Source organism: Rhipicephalus sanguineus, chromosome 2 (assembly GCF_013339695.2).
Source record: "Rhipicephalus sanguineus isolate Rsan-2018 chromosome 2, BIME_Rsan_1.4, whole genome shotgun sequence".
Classification (NCBI taxonomy): domain Eukaryota; kingdom Metazoa; phylum Arthropoda; class Arachnida; order Ixodida; family Ixodidae; genus Rhipicephalus; species Rhipicephalus sanguineus.
In genome coordinates, this window is record NC_051177.1 from 82722473 (window position 1) to 82747694 (window position 25222).

Here is a 25222-nt window from a genome sequence, read left to right on the forward strand (position 1 = left end):
CTTGGTGAATCGCTACATGGCCTTCACTTTTTTGCGTGCTTCGACTTTTTGCCCCAAATGCGGCCAGGACTCATGTTCTTTCTACCACATGCTCTGGTTGTGCCCAAGCCTTAATGCCTCTCCACCCTTCACGAAGGAGCAATGGAATGGGAGGAATCCCTGAAAGCAGCGATCTACACACCCAAATCCAGTCCGTCCAGAGGACTTGGACTTCCGGTCCCTTCGTGGGCGGAGCCACCAACTTGATCTGGGGGCTTCCGACTCCCCAGATTCGAGTTCCTCAGGACTCCAATAAAGTTCTTGTCGTGTCATGTCTTCGACTTTCCGTCATCTTGACTAACTTCAACCAAAAGTGCAAGCCCGGTGGTAAGTATTTTCCTTGTTCTTACGTTCTTAACATGACCACGGAGGTATATACTCATGTAAAAAAATGTTTTGCTCCGAGTTAGGACCATCGATTCAGATTGATTTTAATATATAAAAGAGCAGATATGGTGAGATTGTATGGAGTGAAATGTGCATGGCCAGATAGAAATGATTCGATACCAACAGATATCATAGGGATCAACAGGCATATCATGGATAGCCTGCTTAATAAACTAGGGAAACCGGTCTTCTATAGAAAATACAAGGCTTTAGTGACCAAGGAAGAAGAAATAGTAGAGAAAGATGTATTAACTGCATGAGCTGGAGCACCGAATTCATTCTAAAAGACAGGGCGTGGAAACACGGACACAAGGAAGAAGACACCACAGACGCGGACTAACAACTGCAAAGGCGCACAACGGCGAAAAAAAAAAAAGCGAAATTTTATCTGCGCATGCCCGTGCAAAAGGCGAACCTATCAATCCGGCACGCGTAGGGGTCTGCATGACAGATAACTGTTAAGGCATTTCATTTCTTTTTATGCTAGTTAATCGATGATTGACTCACGCATGCGCTATCACTGCTATCGATATGCCATGCCTCAGTCACTGAACGCGTTTCTTCATTCCTGTGCCGGTACAAAACTGCGCATTCATCGAACTTCGACGTGCACTTACATTCTCGGCAATGTAAAGAAAGATTAGGAGGTGAGCCTTCGGTTAGCGATCTCTTATGTTCCAATAATCTCTAACACAGCGGCCCGTCTGTCCTACGCGGAAGCGGCCGCAGCTAAAAGGAACCTTATACACCAGACCTGTACGGCAATCAGTGAACTTGTTGGTCTGTTTTACGAAACAAATGTCGGATCCGCATCTCGTCTATTACTCGCTCATTCCTTCTCTGTACAACGGCACAAATCTTACCTAGCCTGTGGGATACGCAATGAATGTAAGGAATACTTATGCCAGAGTCCTTCAATACAAAGTATTGAATTCTGCTTATACGACACTTTTTTCCTATCGAATTTCTACAACCATGCTCGGACTTGAAAAGACCGACTTCTTTAAACGTTCAGCGACAGTGGCCACTGTAACGCGAGGATAACCTACATCTGGTAGTTAATGGTAGTTACTTGTCCCAAGTTAGTGAGTTCAAATATCTGGGTGTCATTTTTTCACATAACCTAAAATGGCACGCCCATATCAATCATATCTCTGCAAAAGCGCTTCGAAAACTTGGTTACATAAAGCGAACTTTTAAAAAATGCAACGTTGGAATGTAAGCTGACTGCCTACAAATCACTAGTTCGTCCGATACTAGATTACGCTTCAACTGTATGGTCTCCTCACCTCACGTGTGACATAACGCAGCTAGAATCAATCCAGAAAAAAGCTATCAGATTCATCTTCGGTCGTTATGATCGCAGCTTCTCACCTTCATCACATGCTCACATCTTATCGTTGCAAACTTTGGAGCATAGGCGCAAACGCGAACGCGTTTCCGCCTATGCTCCAAATTTTACTGCACAAGATCGTCCACACGCCATCCGGTATTCACGCACCCTTCTCTTTTGTACCCGCTAATACACGTGTCACTAGGCAAACCCACAGACTAAACATTATTCCTTTCAGGACACACATTGACTGTTTTAAATTTTCGTTTTTTCCATTCACTGTTGAAACCTGGAACAACTTGGATGGTTCGCTTCGCGCATTGACTCATGATGAGTTCGTTGAGAAACTACGAATACACATATAATTTTAATCTGTTTGCATTGTCTTAGCGGTTGTCTTTTTCTGTATTCCCATCAACGTCTGTACTCGCACCTGATGAAAGATTTTGTTGTACAGCTATGTAAGCATACCATACCTTTATCTGTTTGTATAATCTTAGCGTTTCTTTAATTTGCTGTTTGTACTAATATATGTACCCACTCCTTCTATATCTCGAAATCGAGACAGCAGTATTTATAAATAAATAAATAATAAAATAAATAAATAAATAAATAAAAGACGTAGATGTAGGATAAAGATGTAGATGTCGGCCATCTAACCGAATTTATGTTTATTCAACGATTACCTGTAATGTACTGATATCAGCGAGACGCATCGTATTGCCAGAGACAGTTTTTCGCTTGAGCATTTATAAACACCCTTGCGCTTTATAAACACAGTGTGATGACATGTTAGGCAACACGCGAAAACACAACCGGCGTTTGTAAAATATAACATTTGCCGTAAGTGTCAACGAATGGTGATAAAAGCGATCTTTTGTCACTTGGCGGTACGAGCGACGCGCACACTGTCTAATCAATGTATCTTACTTTGCTAAGTGCATACTGTCTCGCGCAATCTTTAAATATTAGAACCTGACCTTGTGCTCGTCAACAGTGTGGGTTGGCGTTGATTTCGAGTGGATCCACGATTCACAAATTGTAATTACCGCTTGCGGAATTCATCTAGGAAACCGAGCTGTATCTTTTTGTTTAATTTATGCCGTAGGGCATGCTGGCGCCAAGAAAAATAATAATAATGACGCTTCGGAAGCGCTCAGGTGGTTCGACAGTGGCAGGCGGGAACACCAGGCAGATGGAAATCGTAGAGAGACCGTCGTAGTTAAACACAGAATAAGTTCACGACTGATCTACGCAGTAATAAGTTACACCTTGTCGCATTCACTTGATCTGACAGGTGATGGCACGGCGTAACCGGAAAGCTAAAGCGTGAGGCCCGCGCACTCGGTGCGGCGACTGCTGCGGCGTACACACTTTTCCCATGAGCACTTGCGCGTCCGCTGGTGGCGCTCGTGTGCTTGAAAAAGGTCTATTCGAGCTTGCGAAAAGAGTTGCGGAAACACCGATTTGCGCACAGGTGAAGCAAATGCAAGAAGTCGAAAATGCAGTAGAGCTGGATGTTGAAATTCGCGAGTCTACGGCAGCCGCTTTACGTATGAAGGTCATTTCAATACCAACAAATAAGGCCCGATTTGACATGCATGGGAATTTTCCAGACCATGTTAACCTTACGTATCAGATGAGATGGCGCAATGAAAGTTGGAGCGGAAAAACCTGCGTTAGATGCGCTAAATGTGACCTGTTTCTATGCCTTCTAAACAGATATTCCTTTCTTGATTTTCATTCACCTTAGTCCTGATGGCGGTACCCAAATGGGTACCGCCATTTTCTCCTCGGAAATTGCAGTTTTAGTTTTTTCTTCTTCTGAGAAGTGTTTTGTGGTCCTAAAATGCTTACAATAAAAACTTTATGCGAGTTTACCTTGTCTGCTGTTTTCTCGGGTCTGAAGAGGTTAACAAGAATTCCGAAGTAACGTCGGAGCATAAGTTCCTTTGCACGCTAGTGTAGTTGACGTGGTAAGCCCAGTATATGCATAGAACTAATAAATTTACACAAAAACGTTGAGCCACCTCGTAAGACTTGGTTCAAAGTTCACAAATGCGGCATACGCAGCTATTGGCTGACTGCTTCGCATGAAGTCGATTCCCACAATGCTTGGGATCGGCCGAAATTTTCTCCTTTCGTAATCATACGCACGTATATCAAACAATAAGAAAAAAAAAAGAGGATATGACAACCGAAATTCGTAGCCAATAATATCCTCTACTGAGAGGCAAGATTGCCCTCTCTTTTGTGCAGGTTTAGGGTACTAACGGTGGAAACATTCTTAAAGATGCATGAATATCCTATAAAACTAAAAATTATTTTCCAGCGTTATTTTTTCAATCTTACTGGCCTCAGTTTCATACACCGCAGATGGGCTACGTACAAGCGCTTGTTGGACCATTAGATGTTAAATTTAGTGAAGTGCCATCCATTGACAAGGAAAGACACAACTTTGAAATAATTTTTGACGTTATTCCAAGAATTTGCCTTACCAGATATTAAACGGCCTACTACAAAGGCAATTAGAGGGGATGAATACAACAAATATCATAGCTACAGATGCCTCACAATCCGAAGAAAAATCTGGCATTGGGATTTTCTCCGAGACCTTCAGCTGGTCATTCTCATTAAGACTTCCCGATTTCTTATCAGTATTTTCGGCAGAATTTCTAGCGGTGATTATGACTTTAAGAAAGCTCAGCCCGTCAACCTCAAGAGTGGCCATAGTTACAGATTCTTTATCTTTGTGTTCAGCGCTCGCTGTAAATAATAATAATATTAATATCTGGGGTTTAACGTCCCAAAACCACGATATGATTATGAGAGACGCCGTAGTGGAAGGCTCCGGAAATTTCGATCACCTGCGTGCAACTAAATCTAAGTACACGGGTCTCAAACATTTTCACCTCCATCGAAAATGCAGCCGCCGCGGCCGGGATCCGATCCCGCGACCTTCGGGTCAGCAGTCGAGCGCCATAACCACTAGACCACCGTGGCGGGGCCGCTGCACATAGAGATTCTCAATTATCACGTACTTTTCATTTTCTCGTTCCCACCCACGTAACTTTAATCAGATTAATTTGGGTACCGGGCCACAGAGGGATAAAAATGAATGAAATGGCAGACACTCTGGCGAAAGCCGCTCTCAGTGGTCCGATACTCTCAATTATTCCCACATCAGCACTCATAATTCGTGACAGATTTAGAAGGCGTGTCATAATTCAAGATTCTGGTAAAATATTAATGGCTCATCTAAACGAATATCGACACCTCTTGTTCCCTTGGCATAGGAATTTTTGTTCAACAAGAAAAGATGAAGTTATTTTTACAAAATTACGATGTCGCGTTCCAAAACTAAACTTTTATATGCTTAAAGCTGGTCTGGCTCCTTCCCCCCTTTGCTCGTTTTGCAACAAGGACGAAGCAGTTGAACATTATCTTTTATCGTGTAACCGATTCAATTTACCGAGGAAAAACATTCTCAAAGTGGCGTTTAATCGAACTAGATTGGATTTCATTGCCTCTAATATTCTATCCTTGGGAGCCTCCTCATTAGCTCATTGTCACCGGGATGTTTGTTCAGCTGTACAAAAATTCTTAATTGAAGCAAGGCGGTTTTGATTTTCAATTTTTAAATTAGCATTGTTAATTTATCCTAACTATTCTATAATTCAATAGTCATAGAATTCATATGTGACCACTTTTATATGTAATTTATTCGTTTCTTGGCCAATCCCCCAGAGTGGGTGTGAGCCATTCATAAAGGCAATCATCGTCATCATCATCCACGCGCGCTTGCGCCGTGCTCTCGAGGTGGAGAAGACGAAGATATATCTCGTGCATGACGCACGCGACAGCGCGCTAGACCGTGCCTCGGGAGAGAACGACCTGCTGGCCTGGATCGCCCTTTCTGTCCTCGACGCGGCCTCTTCACCTCGACTCAACTCAAGAAAACGCAGGAAGCCGTCCACGATGTGAGTATCAGATAACTGTTACGGCGCCAGTGAATCTCTGTTACGTGGGGCGCTAGAATTAAGGGATTAGAATACTATGTAGTCTTAGCTGCTTCATTGTGCATCTTGATGGGCACCCGAGATGATCCTTGGGAGCGGGTCCAGCGGGCCCGCGAGGTGGCCGGCAGGCTCTGCTTGCCTAGAGTTACTGTATATGCTACCTGTAGGTAGCAGAGTTGCGCATCTGTCTTCCAAACGCCGCTAGCAACCATGCATTGCGGAGAAGCTGACGCTCGGGCCAACTTCTGTATTTCTTGACGCCGTCGCTGCAGCGAACTGAATTAACACTACTCATCGACAGCCATTGTTTATCGCTGGTCTTCGACACGCCAGACAGGTTAATCGGCGACAACGTGGGCATGTCGCCTGCAGAAACTGAGTTCAACTTCACCGCATAGCTGTGGTTGCTAGCCGGACCTATGCGCAACTCTGCTACCTAAAGGTAACATATACAGTGACTCTAGGCTTGCCGGTCTCTACGTTGGACTGAGCCGGGTGCGCGACCCAGTCGTGTTCCGCAGGACCCAATAAAGTTGTTGTAACTGCGTGTTCAGTCGGGTCATCGCTCACGTTTTTACGCGAAAGCGTTAAAGAGCTCGTTTCGCAGAAATTCCGGCGTCGGCGTCGTTGGTTGCGAGCGAAAAATCTTGTTCGTGACCGAAAAATCTAGAAAGATGCAAATCAAAATGAATAATAATCTTCGGGTTCGAGTGAGAATTGAACCCAGGCCTTCTGTGCGGCGAGCAGGTGTTCTACCACAGAGCCAGGCTATTTCTTGAAACTGATTCGGAAAAAAAATGCTCTATGAATATCATGTAGTGGAAGGAGTCCCCTTAACGCATGTAATATTTCGTGGAAGAAGCGTAGAATCGCGCCAGACATCAAAACATGTGAATTGCGCAACGAGTAGGTGTTTTAATGGCGTGGTATTTTTTAAAGCTCTCGCGATTTAAAGAAAGGCCGGAAAAAAATTAAACAGGAGAGTTATCATACCGTAGGTAAAAAAATTCGATGTTTCTGAACAAGCGCCACAACTTTTGCATTGAAGGTTTTTCTCTAGAGTTGCTATTTAATAAGTTCATCAAGCAATCTTTGTTAATTGCCGAGCTTTCCGGATTGAAAAGAATATTCTGACGTGCTCTATATGGCTCAGAACAACACTGCACTAAGGGGAGACGCGTAGCGCCTATGCTTAAATTTTTAACACCCGGTGCTTTTTATCTGAAACACCCTGTATACTTCATTTACCGTTTGTGGTAGGCAGACCTCTGGGGTGCTTCAGCGCGTTCACTATCACCGACGAGATGGCGCAAAGGACCAGAGGGCGCGCCGGCGCGCTTCGGGCGTCACCCCGTCCGTATTTCGCCGGAGTGGGGCTGCGCGCCTCCAGCATCGCACTTTGACATCCAGGGCGTGGGCGCCTGTGCTTACCTCTCACTTATCTCTCACGCGCTTACCTCTGATCGCTGGAGCAGTGAGCGAACACGTGGGTACTTACCTGGAAGTACCACGCAGTGCTATGATATGTAGGGGCTCTTTCAACCAGCCCCCAGTGGTTCAAAGAGCACTTTTTCTGGCGCCATGATTTTTGTGTTGAGCCCTGGTAAATTATTATCTACAGGGTACTGTGCGCACACAGACCTTCCGCCACAGGTGTCTGATCCAGGAGTTGTACATGCTTTCTTGCTCTCAGTAACACACTTCTTGTTGCGCAAGGCTGTGCGGTAACGTAAGGGAAACAAATTATATATTTTTAATTGATTGTAGTGACCATAATGACCTTACTTCCACGAAGCGCATTATGCAGCAAGTAGTGTACGCTATACGAAACCACTTGATCCTGTCGGGGTCACGTATGGTGAACACGACTCATCGTAGGGACTCTGTAGCCACACGTAACGTTACAACGGCGATACTTACCGATGTGCCGGCTTTTTCCATGCAGGGTTATGCGCTGGCGCCAGCTGCGCCTGCTGCTCTGGAAGAGCGTCTACCTGTACAGACTTCGGCGCAATTGGGCCATCACGGCGCTGGAGGTGCTGACGCCGCTGCTGCTAACGGTGGTGCAGAACTACTTGCGCTGCAACGGCTACAGCGTTGGCGACACGCCGCTGCCCATACCCACTATTGGCACCACGTTCGCTGGCAGCGACACCGACGCGCCCAGCGTGGTCAGGCCTTCGATCAACTTCCCTTCCTCCATTGGCTTCGTTCCGGCGCCAGGCACGTGTCCAGCTCAACTAACTGTTCGTGTATTTTAGCTCTGTCAGTAGTTTGTTCTGCAGTGAGACCCATAGGCGTGCGCAGGGTTCCCCATTAGGGGGGGGGGGGGGCAAAGATTCGTCGCAGCGCCCCCCCCCACCCTACTAAGTCAATGTATGGGGCAGATTTTGCGCCCCCCCTCTCTTAGGTGACTAGAAGGGTCAATGCACGGGGCAGATATCGCCCCCCCCTCCCCCCTCCCCCCTTTGGGCACGCCTATGGTGAGACCACTGGCACGTGTACTCAAACAGAACTTACTGTGCCACAGCTGGCGGTACGCTTATTTCCGAACTATTAATGACTATTACGGCATGCAGTATTCGTATGCGAAGAAGTTCTTTGAGTAACACTGAAACGTACGTACCGATTCGTTGTACAGAGGGGCAGAAAATTAGTGTTGGGTTGCTCGTGCCGGAAACCTAACTGAGGCACGCCGTATAGTGGAGCACTCCGGATTGACAATGACTGCCTGCAGACCTTTCAAGAGCACTTAAACCTGGGAATCTGTGTGCGTTCTTGCATTTCGCCCCCATATAAGTGCGACCGGGATTGAACCCACGATTGTAGCTCTATGCCATAGCGATTTCGCTACGGCTGAAGGTGAGGAGCCATACTTAATGGAGGAATGATGCCGTGCCGGGATAGCAGTAATGGGGTGGATGGGGGGTGAGTGTAAGAGTCTACGAAACCTATATTTAAGCTTACGCTCGCTGATTGGACATAGTTCAAGAGCAGCAGGCGGTGGCGACTGGTGCACCAGTTGACCTGCTCTCGAGCTTTATCCAATCGTCGCGGCGTCGCCGCAAATAAGTGCTTGGTGACTCCAATGCACGACTTCATTGACGTCACACACAGGCAACGTTACCGGCGAGGAAGTGCTGCGCCAGGCCTTTCCCGCCGTCAAGTTGGAGCCGTTCCCCAACGAGTCTGAGATGGTGGCCAAGCTGTCCGTACGCACCAACGCGGTGGGCCTTGCCAACAACTACGGCGTTGTGTTTGAACGGGCTGAGCAAGGCGTGCTCAGCTACACGCTGCGATTCCCATCGTGGCAGGAATTCTACACCAGGCAGACGTTTGTGGGCAACGCCCAGAAACAGCCACCCTTTTGGATGAACGGCAAGTTGTTTTTGATGGTGCACGCATACCAACATGAGCGCCTCTTAACGAAAACTATAGTAGGCGATCGATGCGTAGATCAACCGGCTTAGTATTGTCCAATTAGGACAATCTTTACGAATTATAACAGCGGTCACGAGCTAGCACAAGAAAGCTTTGGCATTCAGCGCCCGCGATGTTATTCTAAACATTGCCAAATTCCGCCAAGTTCGAGTTTTAGGCCATTCAGAAGGCGTAACAGCCATGCGATCGAATCATAGGTGACATAAGATAATCACTTCGGCAATGTGTAGGATTTAACCAATGCCCAGAATGGTACACCTGAGCGACAGATGTCTTGAAGCGAAGTGTACAGAATGGCGAAGCGTCGGCGCCGAGAAAAAAGAATGATTACTTTTGTTGTCACAGTGACAGTGACCGTTTTCCTTCTTATTGAAAATGGTGTCGAGACACTTACGACATCTAGGAACATTATAGCAACGTAGGTTGTCAGATATGCTTTTGAAGTGCTGCTATCCAGAATTCCCTAAACGACGAATAGAAGGGATCGAGTTCGGCGAACGAGCTCACTGTTTGGCAAGCGCGTCTTAAAGCGAGTGTCTAAACCTTTTCGTTCAACAGCCTACTAAGTGTGCTCGTCCAAACGTATGTAGAATTAAGTGTGTAATTTAGCAGAGAGGTAGATCGGATAGTCAGGGGGAGAGGTTGATTGCAGTAAGAAGTTCGCAGCTTTAAGAATAGGAATAGGCTGACCTTCGGTAGATATGCCACGTACTTTCTGAGTTAAGCTCAGAATACTGATGTCAATGACGGTATGTTCTATAGTCTTCCAGGTGACTGTCCTATCTGGTCAGGCTGATGCAACTGTCAACAAGACGCGTCTTCAACGGCAGTTTACTTTTTGATTAAACTTTGCTAGCGTAGTACAATGGTTCCGCGAATAAGCGAGTGCCTTTAGTTCCATCGTCCTACATTGCCGAATCCTGCAGGCATCCTGCTGCCCATGGTGTCCGGGTTGAACCTGGCCGTCGCGCGTTCCGAGGCCGCGCGCCTGAACAACCCGCTGCCGCCGGTGTACTTCCAGACGCGTCGCTTTCCGGCGCCCAAGGCCAAGGGCTGGGGCGGTGGCGCGCGTCGCATCGCCGACCTCTGCGTCGTGTACGGCTTCATCGTGATCGCGCCCGTCGCCGTCAAGCGCATCGCCGACGAGAAGTCCGTCGGCATGAAGGTAGTGACGCGGCGGCTGCGGCTGACTCCCAACGTCGGTTGCGCTATCGGGTCCGGCGCAACAGACTATCCAACTTCGCAGCAATAGGCTTCGACGAAGAGTCGTGCTTGTTGCGAAGCAGCAGGTTATAGACTGGGCCACAATACGCTTAATATTTTTTGTATAAACGATTGTCAGAAAATGTAAAAACTACGCTCAGTTCAGTTTCCGTTAAATGTGAAATAAACGCATCTCATGTTTGCACGATGGTATGTCATGCCGAGTCGCTGTGGAATGGGGTATAAGGGTGGGCAGGTGCACTTACTGTTAACCTCCGTAATTCGCTTAACTTAACATTGCATGAATGATTCCCGCACAAGCTAAATTTACATACGTTGAGATCCGGATAGGGTATAAGAAATAGCGCTGTGGAAGGGCTAGTGATACTGCAGAGACGCGCGGCGTCACTGATTCACACGCGGCGTCACTGGCCAGCAGTCAGACGTATTGTGAAACAAGAAAAGATTGTAATGGATCTCGTAACTTCGCTACATGCAGTTTATTGTAGGGTGCAACAATTTAAAAATGTGCGTAAATAGTATGGAACATTTATGGAACAGCTCAGGGAATTTGAGAGCCTTTCCCACACAGCAAGGTGTACACATGAACGCGTCTTGGCATACTTGAAACCAGCGTTCTCAAGAGCACCCAACTAACGCCATGTACTGTACTACGCTCTGTTGCCCTGCTCACGTGGGCCTGTATTCACAGAAAACGTCTTAAGCTAAACAGTTTTGTTACAGAATACTTCAGTCAATCACGATGCGGGACATATCATTAGAGAACCCGGCTGTCCAATGGGAAAATGCGCTTGCGAAAGACCACGTTTTGCTGTGAATCCGGCCCCTGCTCTTTACTTTTCTCGACCTATATTCCACACCCTTTTTTTCGTTTCGCTTCTCACGGAGTTTAATATGATTGCCATCTTTCTACGAAGCAAATAAAAAATGGGCACGGGGATTCGCGCATAGTGATGGCATTTCTGCGCTGGGGAAATGACCAACACGCCAAGAAGCTGCTCCTTCAGTTGCCGCTTTCTTCTACTCAGTGACCCGAACAGTAGATAGACACAGCCCTTATATAACCGACGAAATATTGTGTGTCAGAGTGGACCGGCCACAAAAGAATGCTTACTGCAGTGTTAAGAGAGAATGGGCACATGGAAGAGGATGACTGCTTGCTAATTCTTGAAACGCTAATGTTCTAAGCAGCAAGGCGGTTGCGTTTCGGAAATTGCTTTTTTCTTCTTCTTATACTTATTATTGACACAGCATATTGATGCTATTATCGTGAATACTGGAACTTCAGGACCCGACTTGCCAGTGCTAAGCTACAATTCAATAGCTTGGAGCTAGCAAGGGCATGTACAGCAGGAGAAAGCTGGGGGAAAGCCTTAGAGAATGTAGGACCAAAGACGGAGCTTGCGTGATAAGCTTTCATGACTGAGGCAGATAAAGATTTATTTTTCTCCATATCCGTAGTCTCGATATTGATGGAGTTCGTGTCCAAATCAATATACTATGATGTGAACAAGAACACTCCACAATGTTCGTCGTGTAAGTTTTCACAGGGAGTGATATATTTTCTACTGGATGGGTCCAATCTCAATCTTATAAGAAATACATCTGAACGTGTCTTGTGGCGCTCGTTGAATGTGGGAGCAAGCCCATAGCTGATGGTCTTTGTTCAAATGGTTCTAAGAGTGAGTAAAACGGATCGACGGCAACGTTTTGTACAATGTGTGACGTGGGGTGATCGGACAGTACTTGGCGTTTGGCTAAATGTTGCATACTTAGTATCTATGGTAGACTTAAACGCCGAACACGATCACACAAGAAGACGTACGCAGGACGGTCGTTTGTCCTGTATATGTGTTGTTGTATGATAGCGTTTTTGGCGCCTTAGTCCATACTATTGATACTAAGGATGAGTGGATGTTTGCGAGGACACGTGTGGCGTCTGTTAAAGAAATTGTACGTAGAAGAGAGCAATGTGTGTTCATCTCGGAGGTCACGCAACTGTGCTCGCTCCTTCGCACGCAGGAGCTGCTGCACATCGCGGGCGTGTCGGACGCTGTGTACTGGCTTTCGGCGTACCTGAGCGGCTTGCTGGTCATGGCGGTGGTGGCGGTGCTCATGACGGCGCTCATGAAGCTGCCGCTGTTCTGCGCTCCAGCGCTGCTGCCGCAGAGCGACTTCACGCTGGTGCTCGCCATGATCATTCTGTACGCCGTCTACTGCGACCTCTTCTGCCTGCTCATCAGCTGCGTCGTCAAGACACGTGAGCAAGCTCGCATCTGTATCTTAACTAGGACTACCGAACCCATTTCAAAAATTGAGTAATCATCATTTCGATGATGTGTGAAGGTCGCAGTAAATAGATAAAAAAGGGAGGTAACAGGCTACTTAATGCGTTGCATTCAATGCGCTAGATGTGGGTTATTCCTGATAGTCAAGGTAACGGGAGGGCAGCATCGTTTATTTATTTGCGTGTTACCCGAAGCGCCATATGTGCCATTATTGTGGCTGGCACAAGGTATAGTGAAATGCGCAGTCCTGTCGCCAACTGCATCTGGTAGCAACATTTCTCACTGTAATCGTTCTTGGAAAAACGAAAACTTTTAAGGATCCGCCCTGGCGGTGTAAGAGCGAATCTTAAATATGCGATCCACGCGTGAAAACCGCTAGTGTGCTGGCCGGAGGTAATTCGAAATATTAACACATTCCTGGCATGGGTGGCGGGTAATCTACATCATTTTCTGCAGACTCCACCATTTGCAAGCGGGTAGTGAGAGCTTTTGTTTCTTAACCACATTGAATGCCGTTATCAGTATTGAATCACTACTTTTAAAAGGTACGCCATTGCGCTGATACATGTACCTGATAAATACGATGTGCTTCTACGCGAATCCCATGCACCCGCAGATTCCTTGGGTGTGCCTGCAGCTACCAAGCCACAGGTTGAAGTAGTGCCCCTCCTGGAAGGGATAATTGACAACCACCCGTTTGTAGCACGATAGGGTTTTACATGCCAATACCACGACATGATTGAGGCACGCCGTAGTGTAGTGCTCCGGAAATTTCGACCATCTGGTGTTCTTTAACGTGCACTGACATCGGACAGTACACGGGCCTCTAGCATTTCGCCTCCATCGAAATGCGACCGCCGCGGCCGGGGTCGAACCCGTGACCTCGTCTGTAGCACGAAGCCACAAGGAAATCCATACGGATTTCTCAGAAAGGAAAACCTTTAGTTGAAAAAAAATCGTCTTGGTCCGGAGGTTGAACTCGGGACCAACGCTTTTACGGGAGAGTCGCCTTACCATTTGAACTAACTAGGAAGCTAGCGATTGGCAGCGCGAGGGTGAACTAGTGAATAACTCGAAGCATATGGATACAGAATATTGCGGATGAGTTCTGCTGAACTCATCCGCAATATTCTGTATCCATATGCTTCGAGTTATACTTGTATGCATACTCCTATGCATAGAAGAAAAAGTGTGCCCTTCATCTTCGCGTTCGTTCCCTTTGTCGTTCGTAGCGGTGTACGCCGTGTTCGCTACCGTGTGCCTGTGGACGCTGACGTACGAGGTGCCGGTGTTCTTCATGGACGTGCCAGGGTCGGCCGAGTACGTGGACCTCTCGCTCATGCAGAAGATCCACAGCTCCATTTTCCCGAACATGGCCGCGCACTGGATATTCCGCATCATCTCCCTGCACGAAGAGAACAGTTGAGTGTCGCTGCTGCATTATGCGGCTGTTCTAGAATGACATCTGCGTGAGAAGGATGGATATTTTTAGCCATTCGTAACTGCGAAGAGCTCGCAGGTTTTGAGACATTTCTCGCCAAAATTATAACTTCTCATCTATCGCAATCGTCTAAAATGGTACATGAACAAGAAACGAACATAAAAGAGACATACAGACGCCTGTTCTTCCCTTATTTGTGTGACGTTTCAGATTATCATAAGCAACACGCCAACCCGCGGTTGCGGCATTTACCGTCTGTTGTGTCCAGCTGTTACGTCTATTACTTCAGCTGCAACAAAGAGTGGCTGACAGTCGTTAACGTTAGTTTTCGGGAGGGGACAGATCTGACGTTAGGCGTCACTGTAGATGCCTCCACATGAAATACTGCCATGCTAGCTCAATAGCAGTACGCGCTGTGCAAATTTATGTCCTCCTGTTTTTTCAGGTCCAACTGGGCTACTTTGACAATAGTTAGGCAGCGGAATCGCGTAACACCGGACTATGGCTGGCAACGACAGCCAGACAGAGCACTGCCCAATTTTTTCGCGCGGCTTTTAATTGCTATTGTGAAATACAAGAATCGGGCAATATTCATTACTGAGGCAGAGCGTTGTGGGACAGGAGGAGCATCAAGTGGATGTGCCCTTGCATTCACTTGATACCGCTCGGGCCCAATGCACGTATAAACAACAACAACAACAAAAAAAATCCAACATGAGCATCTCATGTTCGCCGCGCAGACGACGGGGCGCATTGGAGCAACTTCCGCGTTCCCGGCTCGCCGTACGATAACGTGACTCTGTTCGGCATGACACTGGTTGTGTGCTGCTATTGCATCGTCTACGCCATGTTCATCTGGTACCTGGATAACGTCTGGCCCTGGCAGTACGGAATCCCCAAGGACCCACTGTTCTTCACCAAGGCAAGCTGTCTCTCTCCAGCGTCGCACGCCATCCTACAATCGTCCTTTTATGAGCTCATAATTAGCTCACGTCTTAGTCTTGAAACCCCCAGAATTTCTTGCGCCACATACACATCAGAGTGCAGGCCCGGACTCCCGCAACATTGAGTTAGAATCACTCCTCTGTGTATTTAACTTCACACCGAATTGATAATATTCGGGCACCCGAATGAATTCGTGAAGTTGAGCCCTGCAACCGCCGACCGGTGACAGCATGGCGACCCGTAGCTATACTGGGGGCTTTTGATGTCACGCGATCGGGAGCTCGCGGTGCAAGTAACGCTTTCTCCTCACCCCATTTATCTTTATTCTTTCGGCGCCACTGTCAGTATTTATGAATTCTGATGTTCTGGTGAATGAGCGCTCGCGGGCTTTGATTTGTTGACGGCAAGCGCTGATGCATAATGAAACGCGCACAAGTTGAACTTAAAAGCTGCTACTTGCGTTTAGCTCACACGCCAGAGTTGTTGGCTTCTCGCAGAGGAGTTACTGGTTCTACAGTCGCCGCAAACAAGTGACCGTCAGCGAGTCGACGACGGACTCTATGGAGCCCGACGCGCCCATAGAGGGTGTCGGGGATCGTACGAATCCAGGCATTGTGCTCAATGACGTCACCAAGGTGAGTCGCTGAGGCGCTCGGGAAAATTCGAATGTTGTACTAAAACGAGGCAAACTTGTCGGTAGTTTCACAGCACTCACACTAAGAGAAGAGTACGTCGTGCTTAAGTGAGTGTGTAGCGCTGGATCTTGGCCACCACTTTTCTCGCTTTTCTTGCGCTTTAGATTGGTAGCCATAGTCGTGCGCAGGGTTCCCCATCAGGGGGGGGGGAGGTTCATCGCAACGCCCCCCCCCTTCTACTAAGTCAATGTACGACGCAGATTTTGCGCCCCCCTCCCCTCTTAGGTGACTAGTGGGGTCAATGTATGGGGCAGATTTTGCGCCCCCCCTCTTAGGTGATTAGGGGGGGCGGCCGCCCCCTGCCCCCCCCCCCCCCCCCTTTGCGCACGCCTATGTCGGTAGCTGTTGTCGCATGTTTTCAAACTACATGTCCGCGACAAAGTGTAGTTACGTCGAAATACACTGAAAACATTGTCAAAGTGGTACACAGAAAAGTAGCTGGGCATGAAGACGCAAATCTTTGAATGAGGCAGCTCGCAAGCTGCCTGTAAAGTGCTCTTTGCCCACAGTTATTTCTTTTTGCTAGAAAGCCAACTTCCCGGCTTTCCAAAAGGCTCGTTAGCGAACTTTCACGGGCAGTGTCTGTTTATCGGTGTTTCTTTCCGCGCATTGCCGTGTTTAGAGCAATATAAGAAACAGCCGATTGGCTAAAACGGAGACAAGCTGATTCTGCATCTTCAGGCATATAGTTCTGAAACTGACAATAAAACACCCTTTGAGAGACAGTATGAAAAGAACTTTAATACATGTCTCATGCTGTCTCTTATTTTACGTTTGTTTGCGCATTATGCCAGAAGCAGCTCATCAGAACTGCTACTGAGAACACTCATTAATACGAGGCACCCCGCAACACTCTTTGTCTGCACTGCGCGTTTTCAGATGTACCACAACCAGACGGTTGCCGTGCGTCACGTGAGCCTGAAGGCGTACCCGGGTGACGTGACCGTGCTGCTGGGCCGCAACGGGGCGGGAAAGACCACGCTGCTGCGCCTCATCACGGGCCTCGAGCAGGCGACCGAGGGCTGCGTCTACGTGGCCGGCTTCGACGTCGCACTCGAGACGGACTCCGCGCGCCGTTCCATGGGATTCTGCCCGCAGGAGAACGTGCTCTTCCTCGGCCTCACCGTGCTCGAGCACCTGCAGTTCTTCGCCAGGGTGCGCACTCTTCGTGGCTCCCTGTATAGAAAACTGGTGAATTCCTTGGACATGCGAATCACCGGTTCAGAGGGATCTGCTAAAGTAAAACGACTACATTTAAAGTGGCACGCCATCCGCGGGTCATTAAGCAAGCCGACAGGAGTCATTACGTCATTAAACTGCGTCCTGTTTTTACAGTGCGTACAAGAGACGGAGGTAAAAACAAAGCACTGTTTCGCACAGATCCGCAGCGACAGCTGGGCGACGGGTGACGAGGCGATCGAGGAGATACTGGAGGCGTTCAACCTGGCCGAGAAGCGCGACGCCCTGGCCAGCTCCCTGTCGTGGGGCACCATGCGAAAGCTGCAGCTCGGCGTCGCCATCGTCGGAAGCCCTTTGGTCAGTGGATCGTCATTGTCAACGCAAGGGCACCGCATTTTACCTTTCAGTTGTAGTCACCACTTGTGAGACAGGGATGCACTTAGGGATGCAGAGTTAAACCTAAGAAATACCTAAGAACTGTGACCTACACGAGAATTCGATGTCAGGATAGTTGGCGTCGGTTAATCAACTACAGCGAGAGAGAGAGACAATGAACAGAGAGCTCTCTATTTTCACGTCGTCTATGGCTGTTCGATCCCTGTGTTGGATCCCTGTTGACCAGCAGTTAACTCCGATTTAGACGGCTGTCTTCTGACCACTTTCAGCGTGTTCTCGCATTTGTCACGGACCAATTGGAACTGTATTGTATAAAAAACTCATCTGTCACTCCTGTCATTTTCAATGTATAGCAAGTTTCATAGCACTATAGAAATAAGGTAGAAGCTCAGGGGAAGGTCGAATATTTTAAGGGATGGAAAATCCTTTGAACACGGCGTGTCACTGGAGCCAATGTTTCGACAAGCGGTCTTGCCTTCTTGTTGCTGCCTTAAAGAAAAGACCGCTTGTCAAAACGTTGGCTCCAGGCACACCCAGTATTTCAAGGATTTTTCATAGCACTATAGACTTTACGTTAAATGCACGTGGTAAAGTCAACCTAGCCCCGCCACGGTGGTCTAGTGGTTATGGCACTCGACTGCTGACCCGAAGGTCGCGGGATCGAATCCCGGCCGCGGCGGCTGCATTTTCGATGGAGGCGGAAATGTTTGAGGCCCGTGTACTTAGAATTAGGTGCACGTTAAAGAACCCCAGGTGGTCGAAATTTCCGGTGCCCTCCACTACGGCGTCTCTCATAATCATATCGTGGTTTTGGGACGTTAAACCCCAGATATCATCAAAGTCAACCTAGGAGTACGACCCGTAAGCGAACGTGTTCGTGCCGCAGATCGTGGTTCTGGACGAGCCCACGGCGGGTGCGGACCCCGAGTGCAAGGGTGCACTGTGGGAATGCGTTCTGCGCTTCCACGAGGACAAGACGATGCTGCTGACTACGCACAGCATGGAGGAGGCCGACACCCTGGGCGACCGCATCGCCGTCCTCTCCTCCGGAAGGCTGCGCTGCTGCGGCTCGCCGCTCTTCCTGCGCACCACCTACGGTACGCATCGACTGTGTCGCCTGTAGTGGTAGTGACAGCGCGGTAATCAAAGAAACCGCTACTGATACCACTATTAATTTAGCATCGTGTCCTGTCTGTTTTCTTGGTCTCGTTCGACGTCGGTTTTATTGCGATAGCAATTATATGGACACTCATTACGGGTTCTTGCCGTCGCCGTCATGCTCCATATAAAGACCAAATCTATAACATTCCCCGCGCATCGTATGTTCTACCCGCGTGTAAAAGCGCGCGAGCGGGGGCGATGAACGCGGCTGAAGCAGAGATCAAACGAGCCGGCCCATCTCCGTCGCTCGGAGGGCGCATGCGATAAAACCTCCCTGCGTGTTAGGCCTGCCGTAGAATGCTTCAGAGCAGAGCCGTATATACGGCTCTGCTTGAGTGGAAACGCCCCGCCCGTCTTGAACAAGCATGAAGGACGAAGGGGGCGGGGGGAGTCGCTCGAGCAGCAACTGTGAACTTTGATTCTAAGGGCGCAGTCGCGATCGCTGGCACGCGCGCTATCTCGGCAGGCATCAGCGGGCGGCTCGTAGTATACCTTTCTACATACTGCGCTCTCAACGCGAAGAGATTGTGCGAAAAGTGCCGCTCTCTCAGGAGCGGCCATATTCGCTTACACCAGCGTTTTGTAAAGTTACGTGAGGTCAGATCCAAGAGAGTTAGCTGCCAGACTGACTTCGTATAACATTACAATTTATTTCTATCACACTCATTGCTTCACCCTTGCGGTGAAACTGATTTTTTCACTAGTTAAATACGTCTCAAGTTCGGGCCAATACTAGGTAACGGGATCGAGGTTCGGAATTGGGCTGCCGCACTATGGCTGGGGATAGAAGTGGAAAGAACTCCCATAAGCCAATATATGGCGCACGTGAATGAATTCCACGTGGCCAAAATAAACCCAGTGTCCCCCGCAACTGTTTTTCATATGCAAGTGCATATTTTGGGACGTTCAAACACCAACAATTAACCTGACTTTGCTGCCCCCCCCCCCCCTGCCGCCTGTGCACACGCCTATGAATATAGTATGCGGTAGTCGTGCGGGTTTCAGGCAAAACTCTCATGAAGTCTCGTTGTTTCTCGATTTCCCTTGCGATACCAGAGTTGGGAAAAGGCTGCTTAATTCTCGTCTATCCAGGTACGGGCTACTGGATCCGGGCCGGCATGAAGAACTTCAGCCCGGCGCGCGCTCTTGCCGACCTAGTGCGGCGTTACGTTCCCCGGGCTCAAATAAAGGCCGACGACCATCAGACGCTCAACGCGAACGTGGGAGATCCTGGCGTCAACACGCTCATTCAGGTGAGGGGAAACTCAGCCTATAGAGACCGAGCACAAAACTCGGCTAACATTATGCCTGGACAGGCTGTTATCTTGTTCAAATATTGTAGGTATTAAATTTCAAGAAGATGAGTTCAAACACTGAGCTACTGCTGAAGGTTGACGCTGTACTAGTTTGATCAAAACTACACCTCACATAATCAGCTTAAAAAAAAGAGCTCTGTAGCGTGCGAGTATAGAAAAATCTTTGGCCACACGCATCAAGATGTACGCTTTGGGTAGTAGAAAATTTAGCGGAGACGAGCCTAGGACGCCAGACGAGTTGCCAAGAATGAATCCTTACCAACTTTCCGAGCTGTCTATGCTTCCAATATTTTCACTACTGAAGACTTTGTATCAGTATAAATGTCTTAGTGCAGCTGTTCTCGCTGAACTGGCCGGACCTTGCTGAGAATTGTATTCGTAGACGCCAACATGTATTCCACTGCTGTCGTGATCTAATTGTACTTCGATAACTTCTAGTTTCCCAGTCGTACGAGAAAAATACATCGTAATTAACGGTGCAAAAAAACTAGACGAGGCACACGGAAAGAATTGACGAGAAAAAGCACTGTTTTAATCAAAAAAGATGGATATATGCATAAAGCACACGACCGTACGGTGCACGCGCGCAAAAAAAATTTGCCGGCCCTTGCTCGCGCCAATTCCAAAACGCGTCCATGGCACATCCTTCATGATATCCCAAGAAACGATATTTCTTTATCGTGCAATGTCACCGACCCCTGAATGACGCATGCTTGCGATAGTTTGAAGATGCTCTTGCCAATCCTTTCTGTGTGCCTCGTCAATTTTTTTGCGCTGTTTATTAAAGCGAATGCCTTAGATGCCTCATTAAACGTGAAAAGTGACCGTCGGCGTCAACGCCAGCGAAGCAAAAAATCATCACTATGACGTCACATAAAGTGACGTCGCATGATGTCATCACATGACGTCGTTGGTTGGTCAGGGGTGGACCGATCCCGGAGGCAGTGAAAAACCACGTGGTCGGGAGAAAGAAAGCTTTCGGAGGATAAATACAGTCGGCTCAGAAGAAAATGCTTTCGCCTTCCAGTCGTCTTAGGGAAATGCATAAGGGATCTGGTGACTTTTTGAGATTAAAAAAGTCACACGACCCAGCTAAGGACATTTCTGCGAGCAAAAAGACAGTTTGTTACCATAACGTTTTACGCGACTGTGGTGAAAAACGCACTCGATCGCAGCTTCTCCGCGAACTAGAGGAGAATCGTCACACGTACCTGCTCGACTCGGTGTCGGTGTTCGTGGCGGCGCTCGAAGACGTGCTTCGCTGCGTGGACCGCGATCCGAGCGAGAGCGAGGACGAAGGCATGCCCGAGCTCCCCGACTGCCCGTGCGCCCTGGTCGACGCCAACAAGGTGGCCGCCGGTGGCATCAACCCGAGCGGTCAGCAGCGTCTCTTCGCCCTCGTCGTCAAGAGGCTGCAGTACGGCCGACGAGACTTCAGGCTGCCCATGCTGATGCTCCTGCTGCCGCTCTCGGTGAGCGATGACTCCGTCAAACTGCAATCACGTGTGCCGTGTTTAACGCATCAAGCCCCGTTGTCACGTTATCTGGCGTTCACTGAGCGTGGTCAATGTCATTTCTTGTTGTCATTATATCTATGCTTATTATCTTTTTACAAGTGAAGGATTACTACGCGAGCACAAGATGAGAAACGCACAAGAGAAAAGCTCGACTTTCAACTGAAGTTTACTGAAAGATATTTCTTGGAACACCGCCGCCCATGCGTGAAGAACTAACAGCAATAATCATCTAGCGCACGGTTAAACAGTACCGGCTCACTTTTCATGAAGCGTAATGCTCGAATTTTAAATCCCTGCTGAACTGTGTCTCATTGGGAAAAGCGGGGGAGGAAGGAGGGGGGGGGGAGAGGGCTGACAGCTAGAACGTCGGTGCTAGTTGTCAGCATGTCATAACGAAAAGGCCCCGCTTTACCACTTTGCATTAGCGAAAGAGGAAGTCTCACAGAAAGGCTAAATTGCTGAAGGGTTATCTCTGATGCCTATAGGCATGAGAGATAACCCTTCAGCAAGGACAACGACCCTTTGACACGCTATGTACACAATTGTGTACATCACTTGTTTTTGTTAGTTATATTGACTAGTTGCTAAGAAAGAGCCAGATACATTGAGCTTTGGATGAATTGAACCTCCAGCATAATAAATTTGTCTTCATTTAACGTCCTTTTGCAGAGTACTGTTGCATACGATTACTTTGCTGAAGGCACTACCACGTTCGACGTGCCGCTTCCCGCGAGCCACGTCTAAAGTATAATTTTTCTTTGCACAAAATTGGCATAACCGAATACGAGTTGGCACTATATTTCTAGCCTGAGTTTTGATTCTACTTATGCAAAAACAAGGCATGAATGACTTCAGAATAAATAGATATTTAATTACAATTTAATTGGGAATAATTACTATAACACACGCAAATTAGCGTATTATGACATTATTTTTGTTGCAATAGAAAATCGAGTGCCTTGAAATAACGTTGCATTGATTTGACATATTTACAGACAGTTCTTCATAGGTGGCGTCTGAAAGGGTTAAGCACAGATCCTTAATTACGGCATACCATAGCGGATGAACGTATTCGTTCGCGGTTGCAGGTCATCTTCCTCTTCGTGTTCATGAACCAAAAGCACATCTCGAGGAAGCTCATATACTCCGGTGCGGTCGAGTACTCCCTGCGCAAGATCTTTGGTCGCACAGTTGCCTTCTACACGGCTGACGAGAGCACGAACAACTTGGGCACCGGAAGATACGCGAGGTACGAAGAGACGCTGATGTGGGCGCTCCTCTATAGACCGCACTTAGTAAGAAAAACGAAAAGGCATAGTCATTCATAGAGTGCAAATAAATATGCACTCCATCAGCGCCCTCGAGAACAGTTTTAAATGGCGGTACGGTGTCGGTATAGCAGAGAAGCAGGCATAGCCCAGAAAGGTTTTGATCGACTGCGTACGGTGTGCTGATGTCCAAATTAGAATATAAATTTTTCCAAATTATATTCTAATATAATATTCTAATTATATTCTAATTTGGACATCAGCACACCGTACGCAGTCGATCAAAACCTTTCTGGGCTATGCCTGCTTCTCCCGTCTTACACGCGGCGTCACAAAAACCGAGAGAACTCTTCCGCCCAAAATGACACGCAAGCGCTGATTATGCACAGTTAAAACGAACCATGAGAGAAAACATAACGTTTGAATAAGCTATAAACGAAACTGAAATGCCAAATATTTTATTCACAGTCGTATGAAGCTAACGGTAAGGAAACCAGAAAAGCCACGAAAAAATTAATGATCTTGATTACAATGAAACAAAAACATGTTCATTACAAGACGTTCTGATGGTGGGAGCCGAACACTGTCCCATCTTGTGCATTACGCCTAGGATGTGCTGTACCAAAATTGAGTTAAGGCTGAATAGCTCAGTCTCAATAAGATAAATAGAAAGCCCTTGCATGTCGGCTGAAAACGATGACTATAAACACCAAGGTACCTGCACGACGACGAAGGCGCCAAGGTGCGGCGGCTGAAGTATGGCGAGCCTTGGGAGTGGTTGCAAGACCAGGCGCTGGAGAACTACCAGCGCTACCGGCGGAGCTTCGTAGTGGGCGCCGGGTACCGGCTCACCACCAACTGGTCCACCGTGCCCGCGCAGGCCATCGTGCGGGCGCCCTCGGCAAGCCTGAAAGAGGAGCAGCCAGTCATCGAGGTGTGTGGAACAGCCTATGGCCAAAGTTATGTTATTATGTTATGATGATGCCTACGATGTCGAGCATAATTTCTGACCGAGTTCAATTTGGTTGCCTTCCTTAGCTAGCTACATCTTTTTCCATACTACCATTGGCCAGCATGTTTTTGTAATGACATCATCAAAAGGGACGATTTTTAGAAACGCGCAGTGGTTAGACGCTATTATTATTATTATTATTCTTCTTCTTCTTCTTCTTCTTATTATTATTATTATTAATATAATAATAATAATAATAATAATAATAATAATAATAATAATAATAATAATAATAATAATAATAATAATAATAATAATTATTATTATTAGTAGTAGTAGTAGTAGTAGTAGTACTAGTATTTTTGCTCTTTCTACGGAGAGCTCACGTAGTTTTCATCAATCACGCAAGTACGGAACGAAGGCCTGATTACAGCAGCAACCCACTGCCTACCAAAACTAAATATTTTAACAGGTTCCTTCACTGTGAGCAGTGTAGCTGAGCTCGGGCAGTTGATCTAATGGTTGAGGCGGTCGACTCGATCCTGCACTTAATCATGCTCGCGACATTTTCTCGACATTTTCAGCACTTGTAAATGTGTTTTGCTTGACTTCTTTCCTTCATTGATTTTTCTTTATGCTACATCTTGCGCCACTGTTTGTTTGGATTTTCTGTTCTTTTTCTTCTCTTTCTTGTGGTGTGTAGTACTGCTCATGGGCATTTTCAGAAACGCAATGAATGAATGTTCTTACCTCGGTGACAGTCGGTGAAAGTTTTCGTCCGCATCGTAACACGAGCGAGAGTGCATTCCATTGTATTGCTCCAGGTGACCGCGTGGCACAGCGCGTACTCTCCCCACTCGGCCGTGGTGTCGCTGACGGCAGCCACGCGGGCTTTCCTGCCGGGCTGGAAGGTGCACGTCGTCAACCACCCACTGCCCAAGGAGCACCCGAGCCCCGAGCCGGACCCCATGATTGTGCTGGCCACGCGCATCATGTGCGGCGTCTTCATTCCAGTCGGCCTCGCCTTCCTCGCCGCAACCTACGTCCTCTTTCCCATACAGGTGTAAAAGACTGTTTCTCTTTTGTTGCGATAAGCACTAAAAGCCGTCATGTTCCGTATGAAGTCCAAATCGCTAACATCGCCACGCGCATCGTATGTACTACGCGCTTGTAAAAGCGCGCTATCGCTGAGGACAACCCGGCTGAAGCGTAGATAAAACGAGCCGGCCATCTCCGTCGCAACGAAGGGCGCTTGCGATAATATCGCCCGCTTGCGAGGCCCGCCGTCGATGGCTCCTCAGAGAGGAAACGCCCCACCCATTTTTCGTCGGGCGAAGGAGCATGAAGGGCCGCCGGGGGGGTTGCTGCGTCACTCGAGCAGCAACTGCGAACTTTGATCAAAAGGGCGATATTTCGGCAGACATCAGTAGACAGCTCGTATACCCATGTACGTTCTGTGCTCTCACCGCTTACTTCGCGTTGAGACGACCGCACGAAAACCGCTTCACTCCCTGGAGCGGCCGTACTTCCTTAAACCAGCGTTTGTAGAGCTAAGCGAGATCGGATCAAGAAGATTTAGCTGCTGTCAATTTTTCAAGTTGGATGCATGATCAGGCAGGCA

General features: G+C 47.9%; 1 protein-coding gene across 1 annotated transcript in view; it reads left to right on the forward strand.

The window, feature by feature from the left end:
- Window positions 1-7727: 7727 nt before the first annotated feature.
- LOC119381701 (retinal-specific phospholipid-transporting ATPase ABCA4) overlaps window positions 7728-25222 on the forward strand; it is a 31590-nt gene continuing 14095 nt past the window's right edge. The window contains exons 1-15 of the mRNA XM_049412871.1: window positions 7728-8001; window positions 8896-9156; window positions 10146-10417; window positions 12433-12703; window positions 13964-14152; window positions 14913-15094; window positions 15567-15752; window positions 16692-16967; window positions 17193-17348; window positions 18274-18484; window positions 19641-19801; window positions 21040-21336; window positions 22470-22648; window positions 23364-23583; window positions 24426-24662. Of these exons, the coding sequence (XP_049268828.1) occupies window positions 7728-8001; window positions 8896-9156; window positions 10146-10417; window positions 12433-12703; window positions 13964-14152; window positions 14913-15094; window positions 15567-15752; window positions 16692-16967; window positions 17193-17348; window positions 18274-18484; window positions 19641-19801; window positions 21040-21336; window positions 22470-22648; window positions 23364-23583; window positions 24426-24662 (3372 nt within the window). The remainder of the gene's footprint in view (window positions 8002-8895; window positions 9157-10145; window positions 10418-12432; window positions 12704-13963; window positions 14153-14912; window positions 15095-15566; window positions 15753-16691; window positions 16968-17192; window positions 17349-18273; window positions 18485-19640; window positions 19802-21039; window positions 21337-22469; window positions 22649-23363; window positions 23584-24425; window positions 24663-25222) is intronic.